Source organism: Salvia miltiorrhiza, unplaced genomic scaffold (genome assembly GCF_028751815.1).
Source record: "Salvia miltiorrhiza cultivar Shanhuang (shh) unplaced genomic scaffold, IMPLAD_Smil_shh fragScaff_scaffold_143_1, whole genome shotgun sequence".
Taxonomy (NCBI): Eukaryota; Viridiplantae; Streptophyta; class Magnoliopsida; order Lamiales; family Lamiaceae; genus Salvia; species Salvia miltiorrhiza.
The window spans coordinates 124,304-150,745 of record NW_026651418.1 but is presented as its reverse complement, the minus strand read 5'-3'; the positions used below and the strand labels follow the sequence as shown (position 1 = coordinate 150,745).

The following is a 26,442-nucleotide window of genomic DNA, read 5'->3' as shown; positions in this document are numbered from 1 at the left end:
ATTTTGAAAAATAATTGGACCAGTGGAACCTCATTTTGCACGTGGATAGGAGTTACTTGTGATTCGCGTCGTAGCAGGGTGACTAAATTAGATATCTCTGATATCGGACTCGAAGGAAGCATTCCACACGAAATTGGAAATCTTTCTTCACTCGTTTATCTTGATATGAGTGGAAACTCTTTTCATGGTTGTATTCCTCTCTATCCATTTTTAAATTTGTAGAATCTATTTTATTTATATGGTAATTCTATCAGGTCGGCTACCAAAGGACATTTGCATTCACAATAACCTTCAAAGACTCAAACTACTTAACCTATCGAGGAACGAAATGGAAGGAGATATACCGTCAAGTTTGTACCAATGTCCACAACTCGAGAGTATTGACTTGTCAGACAACTACTTTGGTGGATATGTGCATACACAAATTTGGAATATCACACTGCTTAAGGTATTAGACCTTAGTTCCAACAATTTGAGAGGTATGTTCTTATCTCTATACTGAGAATTTAACTAGTTTGATGCCTTACTATTTCATTTCTATTGATAATCCAAAAATTGGTTGATAATGTCATTCGGTTTAAACGTAGATTTTGGGGTAAATGGCAAAGCTACGGCTCTTGCGTCTAATGATATTCTGCAGTTCCTCACTAACATGATGTAATATATAGCTAAGCAATTTATTTATTCTTTTCTCATTTTACTTTCAACTTTATTAATACGTACTAATTCTTTATTCAGATGCTCAATCTAACAATAAAATCGGGCATACACCTAAATCTAGATTTGAAATATTATAGTCTCCAAATATAAAAAACTAGTGAGTATTTTGACGTGGAATTATTTTAAATTGTAATTTAAATTAAGTTATAGTATTATTTTCCGTAATGCTATTATCTAAGCTGATTTGTGAGATTATATCGTCTGGAGTTTGTAAAATTTGGTCACAATACACTTAACAAAATTCTTAAAATTTGTGCCGAAGCTATTTAGGTACATATTTTTTTTGCGTACGGATGGTGTATTTTATACCATAATACTTTATCAGGCCGCCTACCAAAAGACATTTGCTCAAATAATAACCTTCAACGACTCAAACTACTTAACCTATGGGCGAACGAACTGGAGGGAGATATACCATTGAGTTTGGGTCAATGTACACAACTTGAGAGTATTGACTTGTCATCCAACAACTTTGGTGGAAATGTCCCTCGAGAAATTGGGAACATCACACAGCTTAAGGAATTACGCCTTGGGTGGAACAATTTGAAAGGTATGCTCTTGTCTTTATAGTAATAATTTAACTTGAATAGAAAAAATATTAATTTATTTAACTTATTTTTTAAAATAAAAATAAAATTTAGTTATTTTATTATATTCTCAACATTGTAGTTTTTTATAATTTTTTGTAACTTTTTTAGTTTTATTAAAAAATAAATTAAAAATAAAAGATGCAAGAAAAATAACTACAATATAGATAATACAATAAAACAACTAAATTCTATTAAATTAATTGAAATTTTTTCTATTCAACTAAATTATGGGTGACCAAAATGTGGATACATAGATTTATTGAATCTAATAACCATTATATAGGTTCAACAAGTTTTGAAAGATCACGTTAAGTACTCAAAATATCACAAGAGATACATACATACATTCATTTAATTTCATATAGTTGGACAATCTTAATTTACATTTCATAATTGATAAGATGTATGGATATTTTTATTTTCATTATTTGAATTTTTTTAGTCCCACCCTTGTAATGGGATATTAGCTCACGTAATAGTATTTATGAAGGTCTTGAGATATCCTAAAATCTTACTTATGTTATTTTTATTTATCTAAGATAATCGTAAACAATAATTTTGTTTATAACACAATTTCACAGGTGCTATTCCAAAAGAGATTGTCTATCTTAATAATTTAGAGATATTAGACATGAGTAGCAACAATCTTAGTGGACCATTTCCACGACAAATTTTGAACATCACAAGTCTCCGTCAACTATACCTCAGCAGCACCTCTTTAAATGGTATGTCTGCACTACTCTTCAAGCCAAAACTTTAGTGAAAGAGTTTGGTATATCATAACTAACCATGAGAATTGGAAATAATATGTGATACACATTTAGTCTTATGCTTAAGTCAAAATCTATTGCCCGTCGTGTAAGAGATGAATATTATATTTCCCTTTCAATCGATTTTTGAAAATCTTCACGTCCAAGGAAAATAATTGAAAGCAATTTTCCATATAGAAGATGTCATTGGGCTCTCCAATAATTTTTTTATAGTTACGAAATTTAATTATTCATGTCACTCCATGAGCCTAAGAGATCCAACTTATTGCAAGATATATCACCGGAAATCGAACAAATAAATTCAATTTGTTTAATTTATTTTTTAAAATAAAAATAGAATTTAGTTATTTAATTTATTGTATTCTCTACATTATAGTTATTTTTTTGTAATTTTTTTGCAACTTTTATTTTTAATTTATTTTTTAATAAAAATAAAAAGTTACAAAAAAAATATAAAAAAATAACTACAATGTAGAGAATACAATAAAATAACTAAATCTTATTTTTATTTTAAAAAATAAGTTAAATAAATTATTTTTTTTCTATTTAAGTGAATTGTGGGTGGCCACAATTTGGCTATTTAGCATGACACTTTACAGTTATATCCATCATATGAAAAAAGATGATTGGAATTTACCATTTTGTCATAATTATTACTCATTTTTCTCGTTTTGGGGTTTGAGAAGAAACGGATTTTGATGTCAAATCTAATAACCATTATAGGTTCAACAAGTTTTGAAAGATCACGTTAAGTACTCAAAATATCACAAGAGATACTTATATTCAATTAATTTCATATAGTTGGACAACGCTAATTTACATTTCATAATTGATAAGATGTATGAATATTTTTATTTTCATTATTTAAATATTTTCAGTCCCACCCTTGTAATGGGATATTAGCTCACATAATAGTATTCTTTTTCTGTGTATCTGTGTATGGAATTCGGATTATTCCAACTCCTTTTTCTGCATTTGCAACTATCCACAATGGATAGGGGAGCAGTTTGAAGTGGTATACCACTAATATACTTTATAATCAAACATAATTTTTTAACTTGACATTATTTCACAGATCATATTCCGAAAGAGATTGGTTATCTTAATTATTTAGAGGTATTAGACTTGAGCGACAACAATCTCAGTGGACGATTACCAAGACAACTTTGGAATGTCACGACTCTTCGTTAAATTATACATTGCCAACATCTCTTTAACAACTGGTACGTTGTTACTTTTTTGCTAAATTTTTTTATTGAGATATTTGGTCTGAGGCATTAACCACCTTTATTGTTATTTCTAATAAGCCAATTGTTAATCATATTTATCGTCACTTTTCTGTCCTATTTTCTGTTCTTTGAACATTGTATATTACTGCTTTGACTCGGTTTACAATTTACTGTTTAACATTAATATGATTGTCTGTGAACAAAGGATTAACCTTAGCAATAAATTAACCGTATGCTTTGATTAAATAAATGACTTTTTAATTTGATTTTAACAACTTATAACCAATTCGTAAATATCAGAGAGACCACTTAACTTAATTAATACTATTGCTCATGCATTACTGTTGGTGGGCTCAATTTCACAGGTGGACTTTATTATTATTATTATTATTATTATTATTATCTCTTTCTCTCTCTCTTTATTATTATTATTATTATTATTATTATTATTATTATTATTATTATTATTATTATTATTATTATTATTATCTCTTTCTCTCTCTCTCTCTCTATTATTGACTCAATTTGCATCGATCTAAATGGAATTGTTTACAATTTATCCCATATGATCTATTCACTTTCATATAATTAGGAAAAGCACTTCACTAACTATTTTTCTAATACTTATGATTTAATTTGCAGTTCATACTATTTGTAACATATTATTACACCCGATTCAAATCGAGTTATCATGATTTGACACAATTTCTCAGGTGGTATTCCGAAAGAGATTGGTAATCTTAATAATTTAGAGACATTAGACATGAGTTACAACAATCTTAGTGGACCATTTCCAAGACAAATTTTGAACATCACAAGTCTCCGTCAACTAAACCTCAACGAGGCCTCTTTAAATGGTATGTCTGCACTACTCTTTAAGCCAAAACTTTATAAGTGAAAGAGTTTGGTATATCGTACGAAACTAACCATGGGGATTGGAAAAATATACGTGATACACATTTAGTTTTATACTTTTATGCTTAAGTCAAAGTCTATTGCCCCTCGTGTATGACTTAGCTAATTTGTGTCAAAAGATACTAGTGCTTTACATCTCTATCTTTAAAGTGATTTATATGAAGGGTTATCCAATTTTTAGGTCCAATACCATCCACCATTGAGAATCTATCAAATTTGGAGTATTTGTGGCTCTCTTCCAACAAATTAAATGGTGAGCTTCCATTCTCCATGTGCAACATGACATCCCTTCAAATTCTTATTTTCTCAAATAACAGTTTGGAAATCTTTGGACATATTTCATCTAAATGCAAATCACTTTAGTGGCCCCATTCCATCAATATTTATGAGAGGGTGTATGTTTTAGTCTAACAATTTGAGTGTTAATAAATTGCAAGGAAATTTGTCTATACGTGTGTTCATATAAGATATGCGATTTGTCTAATTCCTTTGTCACTCCATGTGCAATATGAAATAGATTTATATAAAAAAAAAGTTGCGTAATATATTTTCTCGATAAAAGAAAAAGGAAACATACTCTAATATTTTGAAAAATAATTGGAGCAGTGTAATCTCTTTTTCACATGGATAATAGAGTGACTTATTTAGAACTCTAGCTGGGGTATGACTTGTGAGACTCGAAGGCAACATCCCACTAGAAATTGTAAATCTGTCTTCACTTGTTTATCTTGATATAAATGGAAACTCTTTTCATGGTACTATTTCCTCTATCTATTTTTAATTTGTTGTTAATAGAATATATTTATTTATATGGTAATCCTATCAGCTCGTGTGATATCCCGACTTTTCTATAAGAAATATAGAAGATCTTTACTTAGTTTATTATTGATGCACGTCCATTTTTAATAAATTATATTATTCCAAAGAAATTTTACAACTTTGACTTTCATGATTTTTTATTTAGAAATTAGTTGATAACGTCATTCAATTTCATGCTTTCACTACCTTGTTATGCCATTTTTTTTAATTATGCTTTATTGACTTGATTGGAATAATAATTTAGTTTTTGAAATAATTCAATAATATGGAAAAGAACTTTGGGTTGTCTAATTTTTTTATAAAAACTATTTTTGATTGAATGATATTTTTATCTAAGAACCAATAGAATACATGTATTATTAAAGAAGACCTTTTCATAAAAAACATAAGAAAATGGGCATTTTTATCTATTAACACTTACTTTTATCCATCGAAACTAATCATCAAAAATAAGTTTTTATAATATTTTTGATGAATTAATAGTTATTTGAGTAGAAGTCAAAATTTGTGGCTCAATGATTTGACTTCCACGCGGCATTGTCACATAAGTCAAATAATGACTTGCAAATTGAGTTGTCTTGTAAATTAACACTTTATCCGTTCCATAAAAGTGTGCATCATTTTTTGTAGCACGAGTTTTAATAAAATATTAAATAAGTGTATTGGGAGTTGAAAAAGTAATTGACTTTATTAAAAAATAAAAGTAAGAAATAAAAAATTAGTGGTGTAGTAGTGTCCAAAAATGACAATGCACACTCTTATGTGCCGGAGTAAGTAGTCTCCAAAAATTTTAGGCTCACAAGAACAGTTTTAGATTTGAATATAAAGGGCATTTGTAGGCTTCAAGTCTCCAAAATTCTAGGCATATTTTAAATCAACTATTACTCTCTTTTTTATTTAAAAAAAGATTAATGACGATTTTTCATTTTCCCATTAGTGATTCAAATCCCTAATCTATTAATTGGAAGTGGAGAACTTTACCAATTGAGTCACGCTTCGTTATGAAATTAACTATATACTTATAACTTTGCATGACTATATATGACTTTGAATTGATTAGATATAAATTCTTGCACATTAATCTTTTTGCAATAAACCATATGCTTTGATTAAAAAAAATGACATTTCGATTTATTTTAACAACTTAATACCAATTTGTAAATATCAGAAGGCCCATAAAACTTAATTAATATTACTTTGGTAGACTCTAAACCGAATTATTGACAAGATATATTGCTCATGATTACTACGGTGGGCTCTTATTATTATTATTATTATTATTATTATTATTATTATTATTATTATTATTATTATTATTATTATTATTATTATTATTATTATTATTATTATTATTATTATTATTATTATTATTATTATTATTATTATTATTATTATTATTTCTCTCTCTTTTTCTATACTTGACTCGGTTTACATCGATCTAATTAAATGCAATCAAAGAGATTGATTATGTATATCTTGGGAATAAGAAATTCCACAATGCTATGAAAACTTTATCAAATTTTTGGCAATCTTTCATTCAATTACAAATCAGTTTAGTGGTTAAAAATGAGATGGAACATTACATAAATTTGTTGAAAAGATATTTCAAACTATCTGTCAAGTAATTCTTGTGAAGATTTGCTACTATTGAGAATCTATCAAATCTATGGAACCTAGACCTCTCTTCCAATGAATTAAATGGTGAACTTCCACTCCATTTACAACTTGACATCCCTTGCTATCTGCAACTTGGAAGAAACGCTTGCAAAACTTGATCAGATCTTTAGCTTAATTTGTTTTCTTAGCTTGCTGGCTTCTTCTCATATAACTAATTTATGCTTAGTTAGATAAATACTCTAACAGTAGTTGGATTTTCTGTTTCCAGCCATATTGGATCTTCTATTTTCTCAATGTTAACAAATGATTTGTTAAATTATGATGTCATCAAGTATACTTGGTGTGCATGTCTTCGTGATACATGGAAATATAAGATTTGTAACAAAATATCTTGTGTATGTTGCTAATTGATTTATACTTTAGAGGCATTTAGCAAATAATAAAGTTTCAGCGTATGTTTTCATGTACAAAACAAAATGTCTTTCTTACTATCCTCCATCTTTAAAGCGATTGAAATGAAGGGTTCTTCAATTTTTAGGTCCAATACCATCCACCATTGGGAATCTATCAAATCTGTCGGACCTAGACCTCTCTTCCAACAAATTAAATGGTGAGCTTTCATTCTTTATATGCAACTTGACATAATAACTTTTTTACAAACATGATCGGATCTTTGGCCATTTTTGTTTGAACTAGTCTTGTAACGACCCAACTTCCCAAACAAAAGAAATAAGAAAATAATGTGATATGAACAGATCAATTATGAAGATTTACCCAAAAGATTAGGTATCTGTGTTTTGAAGAGATTAATAAAATAAAGATAAAATAGAATAAATGAATGAGCATTGAGTGACATAATCGATTAACAACATTCAACTTTCCAGGAGCGCAAAAGTTTAGTTTCGTGACTCTGATCATAATCAACGATGGCCTCATTAATTGAAATACGAATTAAGGGTCTAAGCTCAACGAGATAATATTTTACCATATAATAGAAGTTCTTAGTTTAGGAGATTGAAAGACAAGATAGCAAGCTAGTCGTTTAGCGGAAGCAAAAGACAACGTGGAACCCTAGCCTCAGCTCCGTCCGCACCAACCGATCAACCTGAAAATATTTGAAAATAATTTGGGCTGAGTACTAGTGTACTCAGTGAACAGGAGTTTGCAAGATATTTTATGAAATAATTAAATAGAGCAGTTTATCCAATATCATAATCATAACTTAGAAGGTTTTTTAAAAAAATAGAAATCCTCTTCTAAGCATGACAAAACATTTTTCTCATTAAGTGGCGCGCCATGTGACGTTCGATTGTTACTCGCTGCTTATGATCCCGGGAATTAACCACCGACGGATCGCTTACCGCCGCTTAAGTGAACCCGGGACGCTACCCAGACGGAACACATCATCATTTGTGCTTTGGAACGTGTCCAGGAGCACCCTTATAACGCCTGCTTAGCTTTGTTAGTGCCCAAATGGCGATCAACCCATTGAGCAACTAACCTTGTGTACACAATCCTCATCTAACGTGTTAGGTCAAATGAGAATCTCGATCGATGCTTATGCGAGCATTAAACAATACAGAACGCACATAAAAACATTTATATTGGATAAACAAGTAACTTTCATGAAATATCAGAGCTTATATAACTCAAGATACATTTGTACAATAAAGCCCACCTGGATAGGCAAAGCCTGAAGATCATACACATATAAACTTGTCTTGGGAAAGCAGCGCTAACCCACTTGGCCACAAAGCCTACAAGAAATTATATTCTTAATAGGTATCGAGGTATCATTCTAATTTCTAAGTAAATGGAATCGCTAACTATTGATACACTTTGCCCGATTTAATAATCTCTTTGAATGAATCCATAATCTTTTAATATATAAAATAAGTTTAAAACTTATAAAATAATTAATAATTTAAAATAAATTATAAAACATTAATCTTGGGAGAAAAATTAATAATTCTTATTAAAACATTTTCAGCAAAATAATAGTTCAAGCCCAAGAAGATAATTTAAAAACTTGTTATAAAATAAAGCAGCCCAAAGTAATTAAAGTGAAGCCTAAATGCTTAAATGTACCTGAGCCCATTGACAATTTAAATCAAACTAGGCCCAATCCATTCTTTCAAATTCCCTTAATGAAAACCTACACCTACACACATCACACACACATACAACCCACGCACACCAGCTCACTCCCTCTCTCTCAGCCGCTCACCCCACCCTTTCTGCGCCCTCCTGCCGCCGCCACCGGACGGCAGCGCCGTCCCCGGAGGCCGGCGGCTCCGCCTCCTTCCTCTATCCTGTCCGACCGCAACGCCACCCCGCCGTCCCTGTATCGACAGAGGCGCGCCGAGCCGCCTCCCCTTCCAGTACTGCCGCCGCTGCCCTCTTTCCCTTTCCTCACCTCTAGTCTCCCTCTCACTCTCCCCCACCGCACCCAACAGCGGCGTCCACCCTTCTCCGGCGACCCTCGCCGCCAGCCACCACCCGCTCCTACCCGGCGTCACCTTCACCCTCCTCTCTCCCTCGTTTGGTCAACAGCAGCAGTCCTTCAGCAGCCCAGCTGCGGTCAAGGCCACCGCGCCGCCGCCGAACGGCGGCTTTCGCCTCCCTTCTCTTCCCCTTCTTCTTATCTCCCTTTCACCCCTCACTTCTCGCCGTCCTCCATCACCTCTCTCTCGCGCTTTCGGCAGCGGACGGCCAAGGAGGGCCGTCGCTGCTGCTGCTGCTCCGTTCACTCTGCGTCAGCGGCACCATGCCCCGACTCCATCTGCCTTGGCCGCGAGCGGCCGGCGGGATGCTGCCACGCATGCAGCGCCGGCAGTCGCAGCCTTGACAGCCCGGCGTCGAGCTCGAACAGCCCCACTCCTCCCTCTCATCGATTCCTCGACTCTCACTCACTCACCAGAGGAACAAAGAAATTGAATGAAAAGGAAATTGAATGGGAGAGAGGAAATTTTCTTCATAAATCGGAGTGTGTGGATGGGAAAAGTTTGTGGGTGTGGCTGAAGGTGATGTGGATGAAGGAAAGCCAAAGCTTTTGAGAAAAATAAAATAAAATCGCCACTGTAGAATTCTTGGGGAAAAAAGAAAATGTATCAATTCTCGTTGCCCGACTCAACTTCTCACACTTTCCCATACTGACATTCAAATTTTGGGCCACTACTGATCTTACAAATCTTGAGGTGAAAGCCCATAAAATTATTCTGTTAAAAAGAGGTTGTTGGGCTTGAGGTTCATCAAATAAATAAATAGATAGATATAAATGAAAAATACTAGTAAGAACCTTTCTACTATATTTTAGTATTGGGCTCAAGACCTTTGATTGATAAAAAAAATTAATAGTAATGAACTTAAATACGTAAAATCTCTTTGAAATAATATCACCTTATTAACCCGGGCGTGTATCAATAATATACTAATTAAAGGTCTTCTACATTTCTTATGGGAAAAATCGAGATATCACAAGTCTTTTTAATATTTTACATTTGGTAAGATTAGATATGCAATGTGTCTAATTCCTTTGCCAATGCATGCACAATATGAAATAGAACACGAATGATATTAATAAAAAAAAAATAGAAAACACTTTTTTTCGAATTGTATGACTTAGCTAATTTGTGTCAAAAGATCTGAGTGCTTTACATCTCTATCTTTAAAGTGATTTATATGAAGCGTTGTCCAATTTTTAGGTCCAATACCATCCACCATTGGGAATCTATCAAATTTGGAAGAGTTGTGGCTCTCTTCCAACAAATTAAATGGTGAGCTTCCATTCTCCATGTGCAACATGACATCCCTTCAAATTCTTATTTTCTCAAATAACAGTTTGGAAATCTTTGGACATATTTCATCTAAATGCAAATCACTTTAGTGGCCCCATTCCATCAATATTTATGAGAGGGTGTATGTTTTAGTCTTAACAATTTGAGTGTTAATAAATTGCAAGGAAATTTGTCTATACGTGTGTTCATATAAGATATGCGATTTGTCTAATTCCTTTGTCACTCCATGTGCAATATGAAATAGATTTATATAAAAAAAAAGTTGCGTAATATATTTTCTCGATAAAAGAAAAAGGAAAACATACTCTAATATTTTGAAAAATAATTGGAGCAGTGTAATCTCTTTTTCACATGGATAATAGAGTGACTTATTTAGAACTCTAGCTGGGGTATGACTTGTGAGACTCGAAGGCAGCATCCCACTAGAAATTGTAAATCTGTCTTCACTTGTTTATCTTGATATAAATGGAAACTCTTTTCATGGTACTATTTCCTCTATCTATTTTTAATTTGTTGTTAATAGAATATATTTATTTATATGGTAATCCTATCAGCTCGTGTGATATCCCGACTTTTCTATAAGAAATATAGAAGATCTTTACTTAGTTTATTATTGGGAATCTATCCAATTTGTCGTTGCTATGGCTATCTTCCAACAAATTAAATGGTGAGCTTCCATTCTCCATCTGCAACTTGATATAACTTCTTTACAAACTTGATCGGATCTTTGGCCATTTTTGTTTAAACTAGTCTTTCTAATATTTTACATTTGTTAAGATAAGATTTGTCTAATTCCTTTGCCAATGCATGCACAATATGAAATAGAACACGAATGATATGTAAAAAAAAAAAGAAAAAAAATAGAAAACACTTTTTTTCGAATTGTATGACTTAGCTAATTTGTGTCAAAAGATCTTAGTGCTTTACATCTCTATCTTTAAAGTGATTTATATGAAGGGTTATCCAATTTTTAGGTCCAATACCATCCACCATTGGGAATCTATCAAATTTGTACCGGCTAGTCCTCGCTTCCAACAAATTAAATGGTGAGCTTCCATTCTCCATGTGCAACATGACATCCCTTCAAATTCTTATTTTCTCAAATAACAGTTTGGAAATCTTTGGACATATTTCATCTAAATGCAAATCACTTTAGTGGCCGCATTCCATCAATATTTATGAGAGGGTGTATTTTTTAGTCTAACAATTTGAGTGTTAATAAATCGCAAGAAAATTTGCCTATACATGTGTTCATACTAATAACGATTTTTCATTTTTTCCAATAGTGATTCAAATCACTAATCTATTAATTGGAAGTGGAGAACTTTAACAATTGAGTCACGCTTCGTTATGAAATTAATTATATACTTATAACTTTGCATGACTATATATGACTTTGAATTGATTAGATATAAGTTCTTGCACTAATCTATTATTATTATTATTATTATTATTATTATTATTATTATTATTATTATTATTATTATTATTATTATTATTATTATTATTATTATTATTATTATTATTATTATTATTATTATTATTATTATTCCTCTCTCTTTTTCTATACTTGACTCGGTTTACATCGATCTAATTAAATGGAATTGTTTACAAATTAGCCCATATGACAATATATATTCACTTTCATATAATTAGAAAAAGCACACCACTAACTAATTTTCTAATAGTAATTATGATTTTAGATTGGTTAGATTAACTATATATGACTCTGCATTGAATAGGTTAGATATAAATTCTTGTACATTAATCTTTTAGCAATAAACCGTATGATTTGATAAAAAAAATGACTTTTTAATTTTATTTTAACAACTGAAAACCAATTTGTAAATATCAGAGGCCCCACTTAATTGAACCATTGCCAAGACTAAATTGAACAGAGTCAAAATTATTTGGATTGAACAATTACCATTTAATATTCACCTAATAATGTATTCAAACTGACAAAAACGAACCATTAAATATAGTGTTCTAATTATACTTATTATTTTTGTGGTCGATTCTTTTACGACTTGGCAATCAAAGAGATTGATTATGTATATATCTTGGGAATAAGAAATTCCACAATGCTATGAAAACTTTAGCAAATCTGTGGCCATCTTTAGTTCAATTACATAAAGTATCTGTCGTCCATTTCCTAATTTGTTGGTTTTAGATACATTTGTTGAAAAGATATTTCAAATTATCTGCCAAAGTAAATGGTGAGCTTCCACTCCATCTACAACTTGACATCCCTTGCTATCTGCAACTTGGCAGAAACGCTTGCAAAACTTGATCAGATCTTTAGCTTATTTTGTTTTCTTAGCTTGCTGGCTTCTTCTCATATAACTAATTATGATGTCATCAAGTATACTTGGTGTGCATGTCTTCGTGATACAGGGAAATATAAGATTTGTAACAAAATATCTTGTGTGCATTGAAAATTGATTTATACTTTAGAGGCATTTAGCAAATAATAAAGTTTCAGCGTATGTTTTCATGTACAAAACAAAATGTCTTTCTTACTATCCTCCATCTTTAAAGCGATTGAAATGAAGGGTTCTTCAATTTTTAGGTCCAATATCATCCACCATTGGGAATCTATCAAATTTGACGAGGCTAGACCTCTCTTCCAACAAATTAAATGGTGAGCTTCCATTCATCATCTGCAACTTGATATAATAACTTTTTTACAAACTTGATCGGATCTTTGGCCATTTTTGTTTGAACTAGTCTTTTTAATATTTTACATTTGTTAAGATAAGATATGCAATTTGTCTAATGCCTTTGCCAATGCATGCACAATATGAAATAGAACACGAATGATATTAATAATAAAAGAAAAAAAATAGAAAACACTTTTTTTCGAATTGTATGACTTAGCTAATTTGTGTCAAAAGATCTGAGTGCTTTACATCTCTATCTTTAAAGTGATTTATATGAAGCGTTGTCCAATTTTTAGGTCCAATACCATCCACCATTGGGAATCTATCAAATTTGGAAGAGTTGTGGCTCTCTTCCAACAAATTAAATGGTGAGCTTCCATTCTCCATGTGCAACATGACATCCCTTCAAATTCTTATTTTCTCAAATAATAGTTTGGAAATCTTTGGACATATTTCATCTAAATGCAAATCACTTTAGTGGCTCCATTCCATCAATATTTATGAGAGGGTGTATTTTTTATCTAACAATTTGAGTGTTAATAAATTGCAAGGAAATTAGCCTATACGTGTGTTTATATAAGATATGCGATTTTTCTAATTCCTTTGTCACTCCATGTGCAATATGAAATAGAGTTAAAGGATGACTTATCTAATTTTGAATCTTTGATTTCTCAACTTGCTAGGTTGTTCTCATTTAATTAACTCGTGCTTAATTAACTAAATACTTTAACAATAGTTGGATTTATTGTTTCCAGCCATATTGTAACTCTATTTATTTTAAGGATAATTGTTAGCAAATACTATATTAAATTGATGCCATTGAATATATGAGACATGTGATATAAGAATAGAAGAGCTAATTTAATTTCTATCAAAATACTTCACATGCATAAAATGTATTTCTTCATTGCCATGTTTCTTTATGTATCCATATTGTCTCTAAAGCAATATATATCTACGTTGACTTCTCAAACTTTCAGGTCCAATACCATCCACCATTGAAAATCTATCAAATCTGGGTACTTTATCGCTCTCTTCCAACAAATTAAATGGTGAGCTTCCATCCTCCATTTGCAACTTGACATCCCTTCAAATTCTTATTTTCTCAAATAACAGTTTGAAAATCTTTGGACATATTTCATCTAAATGCAAATCACTTTAGTGGCCCCATTCCATCAAATATTTATGAGAGGGTGTATTTTTTAGTCTAACGATTTGAGTGTTAATAAATTGCAAGGAAATTTGCCTATACGATTTGTCTAATTCCTTTGTCACTCCATGTGCAATATGAAATAGAAAAGGATGACTTATCTAATTTTGAATCTTTGATTTCTCAACTTGCTAGGTTGTTCTCATTTAATTAGCTCGTGCTTAATTAACTAAATACTTTAACAATAGTTGGATTTGTTGTTTCCAGCCATATTGTAACTCCATTAATTTTAAGGATCAATGTTAGCGAATGCTATATTAAATTAAGATGCCATTGAATATATGAGACATGCATGGGTGATATAAGAATAGAAGAGGTAATTTAATTTCTATCAAAATAATTCATGTGCATAAAATGTATTTCTTCATTGCCATGTTTTTTTATGTATCCAAATTGTCTCTAAAGCAATATTTATGTTGACTTCTCAAACATCCAGGTCCAATACCATCCACAATTGGGAATCTATCAAATTTGAAGTATTTATTGCTCCCTTCCAACAAATTAAATGGTGAGCTTCCATTCTCCATCTGCAACTTGACTTCCCTTCAGTTTCTTCTACTCTCAAATAACAGTTTGGAAGGGACAGTTCGACAATGCTTTCGAAACATGAGCAAATCGTTGACCATATTTCATTTAAATGCAAATAACTTTAGTGGCCCCATTCCATCAATATTTATCAAAGGGTGTAGTCTTCAGGCCATCAATTTGAGTGGTAATAAATTGCAAGGAAGATTACCTAAATCCTTAATCAATTGCAAAAGTCTGAGGGGCCTCGATGTTGGAAATAATAGAATACGAGACAAATTTCCGTTTTGGATGGAAGCTCTTCCTGAGCTTCGAGTGCTCGTCTTGAAGTCTAACAAGTTTGATGGTAACATGTCGTTGGCTTCACGAAGCAACCTTCCATTTCTTAAGTTGCAAGTTTTAGATATATCAGAGAACGAATTTGTGGGGTCTTTACCTCAAAAATATTTCAAGAATTTCAGAGCAATGATGGATGTGAAGGAAAATAAAACAGATGGTGATATTGACTATTTTTGCCTATTAACACTATTGTTTTTGTGGTCGTGTTATAATAATCGAATCAATTTTTTTTACGACTTGGCAATTATGGAGGTTATATTCCAAAAGAGATTGATTATGTATATCTTGGGAATAAGAAATTCCACAATGCTATGAAAACTTTAGCAAATCTTTGGCCATCTTTGGTTCTTACTATGCACCATCTTTAAAGCGATTGAAATGAAGTACTCTTCAATTTTTAGGTCCAATACCATCCGTCATTGGGAATCTATCCAATTTGCGAGCGCTAGATCTCTCTTCCAACAAATTAAATGGTGAGCTTCCATTCACCATCTACAACTTGATATAACTTCTTTACAAACTTGATCGGATCTTTGGCCATTTTTATTTAAACTAGTCTTTTTAATATTTTACATTTGTTAAGATAAGATATGCGATTTGTCTAATTCCTTTGCCAATGCATGCACAATATGAAATAGAACACGAATGATATGTTAAAAAAAAATAGAAAACACTTTTTTTCGAATTGTATGACTTAGCTAATTTGTGTCAAAAGATCCGAGTGTTTTACATCTCTATCTTTAAAGTGATTTATATGAAGGGTTCTCCAATTTTCAGGTCCAATACTATCCACCATTGTGAATCTATCAAATTTGAGGTATTTAAGGCTCTCTTCCAACAAATTAAATGGTGAGCTTCCATTCTCCATGTGCAACATGACATCCCTTCAAATTCTTATTTTCTCAAATAACAGTTTGGAAATCTTTGGACATATTTCATCTAAATGCAAATCACTCTACTGGCCGCATTCCATCAATATTTATGAGAGGGGGTATTTTTGAGTCTAACAATTTGAGTGTTAATAAATTGCAAGGAAATTTGCCTATACGATTTGTCTAATTCCTTTGTCACTCCATGTGAATATGAAATAGAAAAGGATGACTTATCTAATTTTGAATCTTTGATTTCTCAACTTGCTAGGTTGTTCTCATTTAATTAGCTCGTGCTTAATTAACTAAATACTTTAACAATAATTGGATTTGTTGTTTCCAGCCATATTGTAACTCTATTAATTTTAAGGATCAATGTTAACCAATGCCATATTAAATTAAGATGCCATTGAATATATGAGACATGTATTTCTTCATTGCCATGTTTCTTTATGTATCCAGATTGTTGACTTCTCAAACTTTCAGGTCCAATACCATCCACCATTGGGAATCTATCAAATTTATATGAATTACTACTCTCTTCCAACAAATTAAATGGTGAGCTTCCATTCTGCATCTGCAACTTGACATCCCTTCAGTTTCTTCTACTCTCAAATAACAGTTTGGAAGGGACAGTTCCACAATGCTTTCGAAACTTGAGCAAATGGTTGTCCATATTTCATTTAAATGCAAATAACTTTAGTGGCCCCATTCCATCAATATTTATCAAAGGGTGTAGTCTTCAGTCCATCAATTTGAGTGGTAATAAATTGCAAGGAAGATTACCTAAATCCTTAATCAATTGCAAAAGTCTGAGGGGCCTCGATGTTGGAAATAATAGAATACGAGACAAATTTCCGTTTTGGATGGAAGCTCTTCCTGAGCTTCGAGTGCTCGTCTTGAAGTCTAACAAGTTTGATGGTAACATGTCGTTGGCTTCACGAAGCAACCTTCCATTTCCTAAGTTGCAAGTTTTAGATATATCAGAGAACGAATTTGTGGGGTCTTTACCTCAAAAATATTTCAAGAATTTCAGAGCAATGATGGATGTGAAGGAAAATAAAACAGATGGTGATATTGACTATTTTTCATATTACGTGGAGATGACAATCACCTTGAAAGGTTTGGATCAGTTATTGAAGAGATTGTTGGAAGACTTTACAATCATTGACTTATCCTCCAACAATTTCTCTGGTAGTATTCCAGATTCCATAGGTAATCTTAATTCTTTGAGATACTTGAATTTGTCGCACAATAATCTCATGGGACACATACCTGCATCTCTTGGAAATATAAGTGTACTTGAATCATTGGACTTGTCATCGAACAAATTGGATGGAGGAATTCCAAATGAATTGACGAGGTTGACATTTCTTGCGAAATTAAACCTTTCAATGAATGATCTGGTGGGGCAAATACCACAATCTACTCAGTTTTCCACATTTGAGAATGATTCATATGTGGGAAACTTGAGATTGTGTGGATTTCCGTTGACGAGAAAATGCAACGAGGAGAATGGGCAGCGGATGCGGCCAAAAGAAGAAGATGACAAAGATGAAGAGTATGGATTTATAGATGGATTTGGATGGAGAAGTGTGGTGATGGGATATGGAAGTGGAATCATTGTTGGAATTGGAATTGGTTGTTGGATTATTCGATTTGGAAGGCCAAGATGGTTGGTGGAATTCTTTTTTGGTGTTGGATATACATACAACAAGAAGAAGAAGAAGAAGAAGACAAGGAAGAGAGCTACTCCAACACAGAGGAGAAGTTGATTCAAGACAAATATATATTATGAGCTTTTCTTTCTTGCTTTTTTGTTCTTTTCCAGACATCAGATTGTTGTTTTATGATTGCTACTTGTGAGTTTGTGCTTTTGAGTTTATACAATGTTGTTTATGTTCAAAGTTTGCTAAGTTTTAATTTTATCTCATTTAAAATAGTTTTGTGACGGAGTCCCGTTATTAGATAAGCATTTATTTTCATCTGGGCTTTTTGTATTTATTGCTACTTATGTGGTCGTTCTTCATCATCAAATAAAAAATGATATATAACTAGTCGGTAACCTGTCGAAAATCGACGGGAATAAATGAAAATATATAAATATTTGTAATTATTCAATACATTTTTTATTTGATGATTTTTTTTTTACTAAAATAAAGCATTAAATAAATCTGTTTTAAAGTAAAAGATGTTAACTAAATATATTTTTACTAATGTTTAGTCAAACAATTCTCTCAATTCAGAAGGTAATTGTAAGAAAATAATTTTAGACACTTCCACCAATCCAATCTGATTATGATGATTTTAGAAATTTTCGATGCTTAAAGGTCAACTTCTGTCTCCCCCTCCAAAAAAAGAAGAAGAAGCAAATTCCAAAGTCCCAAGCCGAAACATGATAGAGTAAAAGATGAAATATATCCATCCTCATATAACACATTATTATAATGCGATTATATATAAAAGAAAAGAAAAACCTAAGAAACCCTGGAAAGCACAAAAGAAGCAGACTAAGGGCCAAGCCTCATTAAAACTCTTTTACGGAAAACCCGGTAGGAAAAATCGTAGAAGGAAAAAAGAGTACTCGTCTAAAACGAAAACGAAAAGGAAAGGAAAGAGGAACGGGAAGGTCAGTTTCAAGAACTCCGGCCTAACCATCGTCCCCAAACCGACCCGGCTCAACCATCCTCATATAACATATTTTACCTATGAACATGAAAAAATATGATGGGATTTATTGCACATTTCTTCCCTCCAAGCACAAGCAGCACACACATATCGAATCAACCTAGTAAAATATAAGAAAAAAAATATTTTAAATAATATCGTTAATAACTTAAAACTTTTAAAGTTTGAATAAAATATTAAATTTGCAATTACCTCATAATCTATCGAAAATTTCATCATACACAACATTAGTTGTTGTGTCTTGCGTATGACCACTCTCATCACATACTAAAATCTTTAGACCTCTTTTTCTAGTGACTCTTGAGATTGCCACGTAGAGTTGTCAATGACTAAAAACTGGTTTCGGTAGGTATAATCCTACATTTGAAAGAGATTGTCCATGGCTTTTATTTATTGTCATAGCAAAACAAACACTCACAGGAAATGTATAAATAAATAAGAATGAATGAGAATTGAGAAAAATTAGAATGGAGTGATTATACAATGCCAAGGAAATTGTCTTCTCTGAAACCAAATTGAAAATTTAGCGAAATCTGATGGACTCATAATCATTCTAGCTATGAGAAACTTCTTGCCCACATTTTTTCCTGAAATGAGTTTGCCTTCAATTACGCGTTCCCCAAGTTGAGTTATCAGCCTAGTGACATTGCAAAGCTCATTAGATGGATCAATATTTCTCAGAAGCATTATTATGCATCATTCTTTCAATTTAATTTCATGACTCGGTAATCCTGAACACTTGATTGTGTTGAGATATTCAACCGAGAATACCTGTTCATCAAGGTCCACTTGTACATCTTCTTTGCAAATACTGTCTGAACTTAGGTAATTAAACCATTTCCTTGCTAGACATCAGAAACATGACGTAATCATTGATTGTATCAACCATATCATTGGTGGGGGCCAAGATAGCTCTATTCTTAAACATTTCTGGATCAAATGCATTATTCATGACGTCATTGTATGTGTTTTCCACTATAGCTGCAATATTAAATGTTCACAAAATCAATCAAGATAAGCCATTTAACCTTACTCTGCCGTCTTGTAAAGTATGTAATCCATAGAAAAACGATCTATTACTACATTAGTTTTAATTAGCCTAATATAATTGACAAATGTCGTCGTATTCTATCAAGGTATTTGGATTTAGAATAAATTAATAAATTTTTGTTATTATCGCTGAACTTAATTTACTAAGTCGCCTTTATATAACATCTACTAAGGAATGAGGACTAATTCGAACAATGCAAGATAAAATTATTAAGATAAATACATAGATACAAATATTTAGTAATTTTTATATTTTAATATTTTTTATTTGAATTAAAATAATATTAATAAATTATCATGGTAATATAATTTTTTTAAAATATATATTTAGATTAAGATTAAAATACATAAGAAATTAATTTATCTAAGAATTTGAGATTTATTTAAGAATTTGAGTCTATCTATAATAAAGATGATAGGTTGAAGTAAATAAAATAAGAGCTCAAACGTGACTGCATGAGGCCGAAATTAGATATATATGATTGGGATATAATTAATGCATAAGAAATTAGATATAGAAATTTGTTGATGATAGGTTCGAAATTAGATATATAGAAATTTGTTGATTAAAAATTTAGAAAAAATAAGAATGAATGGGAATTGAGGAAAATTAGAATAGTGTGATTCTATTACGCCACGTAGGATAGAGCTTATTTTACTTTTATATATATATATATATAGAAGATTATATATGTTTTAATTATTAAATTTGAAGTTAATTAATATGCTCAATAATATCCTAAATTGTAACACTTTTTTCAAGTTGATGGTAAATTATATCGACTTTGACTAATTACTCTATCCAAACCACAAGAAACAATGCAAATATATCTTCAAACAATTTTTTCAGTATGTGAAACTCTGTAGAAATGACTTTTTTAATACTTCATAGATTAAGACGATGTCGTTTTGATCCAAGATAAGTTGGAAGAGTTTTACAGTTAATATTTAATATTGTTTCTCCCAATTCTCTCCTTGGCCGCGTTTCTCCGCCGCCGTCTGGAGCATCGGTAAGCAAGCCGCCGCCGCCGCCGCCGCCGCCGCCGCCGCAGTGCGCATCATCCGTTCCGGCTAAATTGTTCCGCCATCACTTCTGCTCTTCCATTCGAGGTACTTCTCCTTCTTCATCTAAATTAGGTCGATTTATATGCGACCACTTTCTGAAACAAATTATGTTGTTAATTTGCTGTAATTCATGGATGTAATTCGTCCCGTAAGACTTCTTCGAAAGAATTCGGTAGAATTTTCTGTAGTGAAGGCTGAATTTTTACTGAATTGATTTGGTTGTATGTGTTTATTGAATGTTCTGAAGGTTGGGTAAAATTTTAATGTTAAATTTGATTTAAACTGATGAAGGAAGTAGAAATGAGGGAATTTGGAAGGGTGAATTAGGAGAGTGAGTTGTGAAGATGGAAAACAGAGGTGATCCTGAGCAGCAGAAACAGAATAATGCATCATTTGTTGTGAAAATACCTTCATATGAAGAGGTGGTTGAGAGCTCCCAACCTAAGTCGCAATCTTTATTCAAGCCTTCCTCCTCCTTTTCACAAGCTTTCAATTTTATCAAAAACACTGAATTTTACACCACCCCGCCATCTGTACCGGTGGCTCAGTCCTCCAAAGATGCCCCTTCATCCTCTCAAGGATCTTATCCAAGGTCTCTATCTCCCTCTCTCTATATATAATTATGAGAATGCTTTTTTGCTTTAGAGTGGTTAATGTAGGATGTTGGTTGTGTAGTAGGCAAACCATTCAATCTGAAGCTCCTTCCACTTCAGTTTCATCAGCTGGTGCAAATCGGAATGCCATCATCGTTAGCCATAGACAGGTGAGTTACTTTTTTTGTGCACTATAACCAATATGTTCAATCAATAATAATGCTTTCAGCTTTGATACATAGGTGAAATAGCATGTGAAACTCATCGTTAATGTTTAATTTGTTATGTGGGCTCCTGGGGAGCCAGTTAAAAAGTGTAGATTAGCCACCAAAATTTTATATAATGCATTTTTTACTGTAAGCTGTTGTGGCATTTCCATGCTCCATTGGGAATAGATAACTATGTAATCTAAAGTCCTGTAGGTTGATTCTTGATAATATGATTTCTAAATTATCCCATGTTTGTCTTGTAATGCAGAAGGGCAACCCTTTGCTAAAGCATATAAGGAATGTTCGATGGGTTTTCGCTGATGTTGTTTGCGACTACTTGTTGGGCCAAAATGCTTGTGCGCTTTATTTGAGGTTTGAAGTCAAGTACAGTTTCATCGATGTTTATATGTTGGGAATCAAGTACATTTCCTATGGCATGGTTTGACAGCACTCTTATTCCAATGTACCCACTATTATGATCATAGAAACATGTGTTTTTGGCACAGGCTCTTGAGATAACAATATCTTGACACCATCATATTGAAATGCACCTATTTGATATACCTGAAATCTCGAGAAAGGACCTTTAACAACGCCTCTGTGCAACAATGAGGACCATAAACCTAACTTGGCCACTTCCTTTTGCCTTGGGTTTATTTTTTATCTGCAAAATCTTGGTTAACTAGTACTTTTTGGCTTCCAAAGACCAAAACTTGAACGAGAGTAAGTTTATAATTTGATACCCAGAAGCAAGATTTAATTTCATTAACAAACTGAGAAAATAAACTGCATTTTGTTATACTATGGTTATATATATGAGGGGTTTGATGTGGATGCTAAAAGCATACTTGATTATGTCCCTTTCTCTAACTGTTCTGATATTTAAGTACTTTCTACTTTTTACTTGTGGGAAATTGGACAAAATTCTATTAGAGAGAGAGAGAGAGAGAGAACATGTTTTATTGCTCAGAAAATGATTTTGAGAAGCTAAAAGGAAGCAATGTGTTTCATAGAAAACTATGGTGGGAAACAATCTGCAACCAACTATTATTAGCTGACATTGGCTCCAACTGGAAGGCAAAATGCAACATGCTTAGCCTGTCAGGCATTCTCTGTATTACTATGTTCTGATAATGTGACATATTCCAGCTTTCAACCTAGATTATTAAAGTTAATTATTCTAGGACTTAGGCCAAGTCTGGTGATTTATGCTGCTCTAGGTGATGAGAATGTCTCCCCTCGTGCATTTTCATTATGCTGTTATGGGCATTTGTCCCTTTAAAGTCATATCCAATTTTCAGAAAATTAAGAGGTTATCTCCCTTATCAATGGATTTTGATACTCTTAGTCCTCATTGCATATTGTTAGAATCATGCCCTCTTATATAATCAGGATTTGTTCTCTTGTCTTGTTCAGTCTTCGCTATCATCTTCTACATCCAGATTATCTGTATTTTCGGATAAGGGAACTGCAAAAGAATTTCAAGCTTCGCGTCGTATTATGCCATGTTGATGTGGTAAGCCTCTGATATTATCTTATACAAATTTTGAACTAAATTTTTGTATGGGGTCTCTGATTTTCTCCCCTGTGGGTACCAGGAAGATGTTGTTAAGCCTCTACTTGAAGTCACAAAAACGGCACTACTCCATGACTGCACTCTTTTATGTGCTTGGAGGTATCTTTTCTGTGTCTGGTGCCTATGTTACAATGAAAATTATTAGCTCGTCAAAATTTATTTTTCAGAGTTGAAAAGAATGTGTCATTGAAGAAATTGGTTTTTGAAACTAGAAAACTGCTAATGCCCTTGCCACCTTCTTACCCTTTCTTATGTAATTTTTTTTACGTTACCCGACTGGTTTTTTGCCTTTTCTTTATTTAGCTTGGAAGAGTGTGGTCGGTACCTGGAGACCATTAAAGTTTATGAAAATAAACCTGCCGATCTTATTCAGGGACAGATGGATATGGACTACATTTCACGGGTATGGCTCATTTCATTGATAGTTTATTAGCTTTCGTAGTTAGGAAGCTTATGACATTCGACAAACTATTTCCTGCTGATTAACATAATATAACCGATACTAATGTCCTGTTCTGTTATAGTTAAATCATGCACTCACATCAATCAGGCATGTTAACAAGACAGATGTTGTTACTCTTGGGTCTACATTCGGGGTAAGGCTCTGGTTTTTTAGTTATGCACTTGATTCTATTGGTTACTGATTTTGTTCTTGTGCACTGACTTCGAATTTTACCAAATTTAGTCTATTTCCAGTATCATGGACGCATCAATGGAAGATCTTGCTCGTTGCCCGGGCATAGGAGAAAGAAAGGTAGGTAATGTGTTTGTTGCGGTTCCTGCACAATGCTGGGTCCAAATCTGATACACAATCATAGTATTGCAGTTTCAGTTATCTAGAGCATGTCTTTAGATAATCATCATTTTTTTCTACGACAGGTCAGACGCTTGTACGATACTTTCCATGAGCCGTTCAAGCGCGCAGTTCCTAACCCTGCTGCGCCCGTTGCTGAAAATCCTATCGCGTCTGTAAGTGAAAGAAACGAGGAAGTTAAGGAGAATCAAGAGACGAGCAGAGAGCATAAGAGAGAAGAAGAGATCAGCGTAAGATCTGCCCTGAAGGCAGCGTTTGCCAAGTACTCCGGCACCAGGGGAAGCAAGAGGAAGGCAGCAGTGCAGGCGGAAACGGAGGAGGATGCAGCCGACACCCGACGAGCCAATGACGGTGAAGAAGGTACGAGATGAGTCTTTTCACTCAGTTAAGAGATGGAGTTACTATAGAAGCTTTTTTCAAGTTGTCATAAATCACACCTGAAAAGAGGTCGTTTAGGTTGTTTGTAATCTTTGCAAGAAAGGCTAATGTATTCCAAAAAAAGGTAAAAATAATTATTCCTTACAACATTGAAATGCATTGCAGTTAGGGCTGTAAACGAGTCGAGCTCCTAGATCTCGAGATGTTGATGATACTCAGCTCAGTAGCTGGTGAGCTCATTAAGTGAGTTAACTTGAAAATACGTGATTATTAATTTTGGGACAATTTGATCTTTTTATATTATAATTAGCGTTTTATATTATAATTAGTAATGAGAATATATAATAGTTCATCATTGAATTTTCTCATTCTTTGAATATTTCATGTTGGTGATATTGTACGTTATACTCCCTCCGTTCACCAATTCGTGTCCTAATTTGTCATTTTTGTCTGTCCACCAATTCGTATTTTTTTTAGTAACTATTTCTTTAATTACTACCCTTATATTTTACACTTATTTACACATATGCCATTGTGATACCCATCACTTTTAATCTTAAAAAATGTCATTAGTCAACTATACTTACTAATTGTGGGTTCCTTTCTTCATTCAACAAATAAATAATACACTTTTTTTTAAAACCCATGTGACTGTGTTCCTTTCAGTCTTTCTCTTAGGACACGAATTGATGGACGGAGGGAGTAAGAATTTAGTATCAAAATGTGAAAAATGAAAAGAAAAAAATGTATCCAAATATCTGAGTCTGACAGAATAAATGTATATACTGCCATTAAATGTGTGATCAGGAAGGGCAATTCTGATTGAATGGAAAATTCAGAACCAGACCTTTAAGAGAGAGAGAGAGAGATTGTTCAAAATCACATAAGTCGTTTTTTGGACTTGGTAAAAAACATTGGATTATACTCCCTCCGGCCCATATACATAGGCTGATTGAGATTTTCACAAAGATTAAGAAAAATCATTGGAAATGAAAATATATAAGTAAACTTCCTAATATGTCCATATTTATTATTCAATGATATATTAAAGTTAGAGTAAATTAAAGAATTAAATAGGAATATAATAGTAAATGAATAAAAAAACATTACTTTTTATAGAAATAGGCCTATATAAATGGGACATCCGAAAAAGGAAAACAAGCCTATATATATGGGACGGAGGGAGTATTTTTACTTAGTGTCGAGAAGTGACAACCAATGTAGGAACTAAGAAAAAGAGGAATAAGAACGTATTGGAAATTTTAGCATTTTTTATCTCATATTATAGGATGGAAAATTGTGGGAAAATATTATCACTAATTGGAGTGAAAAAAGATTGCTAAAAAAATTTATCCACCCTAAATACGAAAATATATATTTTTCATCATTTTTCGCCCTAAAAAAAGGGAGAAGTAAGACTGTAAGAGTATATAATTTGAGTGATAGGTCAAAATATATTCTGACAATTTGGTTTACTGTTTTCTTACGGGAGAGGAAATTAAATGTGTGATTACGTGTGTATGAGAGAGAGAGAGAGATGTGTTTGTGTGAGAGAGAGAGGATCAACCATTAAAAGAAATCTTGTTATTTGAAACAATGATATCAAATTACTAAATTTATTCTTGTTTAATTTTTCAATAAATCTATGCAGGAAAATCTTGATTTATTTATTTTATTTTTTTAAATAAAAATAGAATTTAGTTATTTTTATTATATTCTCTACAACATTGTACTTTTTTTTTTTTAATTTTTATGCATTTTTTTTTTTGCTGTTATGGGCATTTGTCCCTTTAAAGTCATATCCAATTTTCAGAAAATTAAGAGGTTATCTCCCGTAAGACTTCTTCGGAAGAATTCGGTTAATGAAATTTATGAGTTTCTTTTCTTATATAAATAGATTCAATTAATATTGTATTGACCAAATAAATTAAACACGAGTTAACTTTATAGTTGGGATATGTGTTAAGTTAATGACTGTTCTGATATTTAAGCAGTTTTTACTTTTT

General features: G+C 32.4%; 2 protein-coding genes across 7 annotated transcripts in view; both read left to right on the top strand.

Annotated features, from left to right (window-relative positions):
* LOC131002514 (probable leucine-rich repeat receptor-like protein kinase At5g63930) overlaps window positions 1-26,442 on the top strand; it is a 74,841-nt gene that overhangs the window by 37,562 nt on the left and 10,837 nt on the right. The window lies entirely within an intron of this gene.
* On the top strand, window positions 20,762-24,721 carry LOC131002519 (DNA excision repair protein ERCC-1-like). 6 transcript variants are annotated; one of them, XM_057928997.1, is made up of 10 exons: window positions 20,762-20,911; window positions 21,158-21,458; window positions 21,545-21,629; window positions 21,937-22,040; window positions 23,085-23,184; window positions 23,267-23,343; window positions 23,548-23,647; window positions 23,769-23,840; window positions 23,930-23,998; window positions 24,124-24,721. In XM_057928997.1, the coding sequence occupies exons 2-10, from the start codon at window positions 21,211-21,213 to the stop codon at window positions 24,427-24,429; spliced, it is 1,161 nt and encodes a 386-aa protein (XP_057784980.1). In that variant the 5' UTR covers window positions 20,762-20,911; window positions 21,158-21,210; the 3' UTR covers window positions 24,430-24,721. The 6 variants fall into 6 exon arrangements, with proteins under 6 accessions (XP_057784980.1, XP_057784982.1, XP_057784983.1 ...); XM_057928999.1 differs by having other exon boundaries at window positions 21,542-21,629; window positions 23,941-23,981; XM_057929000.1 differs by having other exon boundaries at window positions 21,542-21,629; window positions 23,941-23,998.

Excerpts from the sequence above, each read along its gene's own strand:
- LOC131002519 (XM_057928995.1), top strand. The coding sequence starts at position 21,211 with ATGGAAAACAGAGGTGATCCTGAGCAGCAGAAACAGAATAATGCATCA. Across the intron at positions 23,344-23,547 it reads ACTCTTTTATGTGCTTGGAG|CTTGGAAGAGTGTGGTCGGT; the intron begins GTATCTTTTCTG and ends TTCTTTATTTAG. Across the intron at positions 23,648-23,768 it reads ATATGGACTACATTTCACGG|TTAAATCATGCACTCACATC; the intron begins GTATGGCTCATT and ends GTTCTGTTATAG.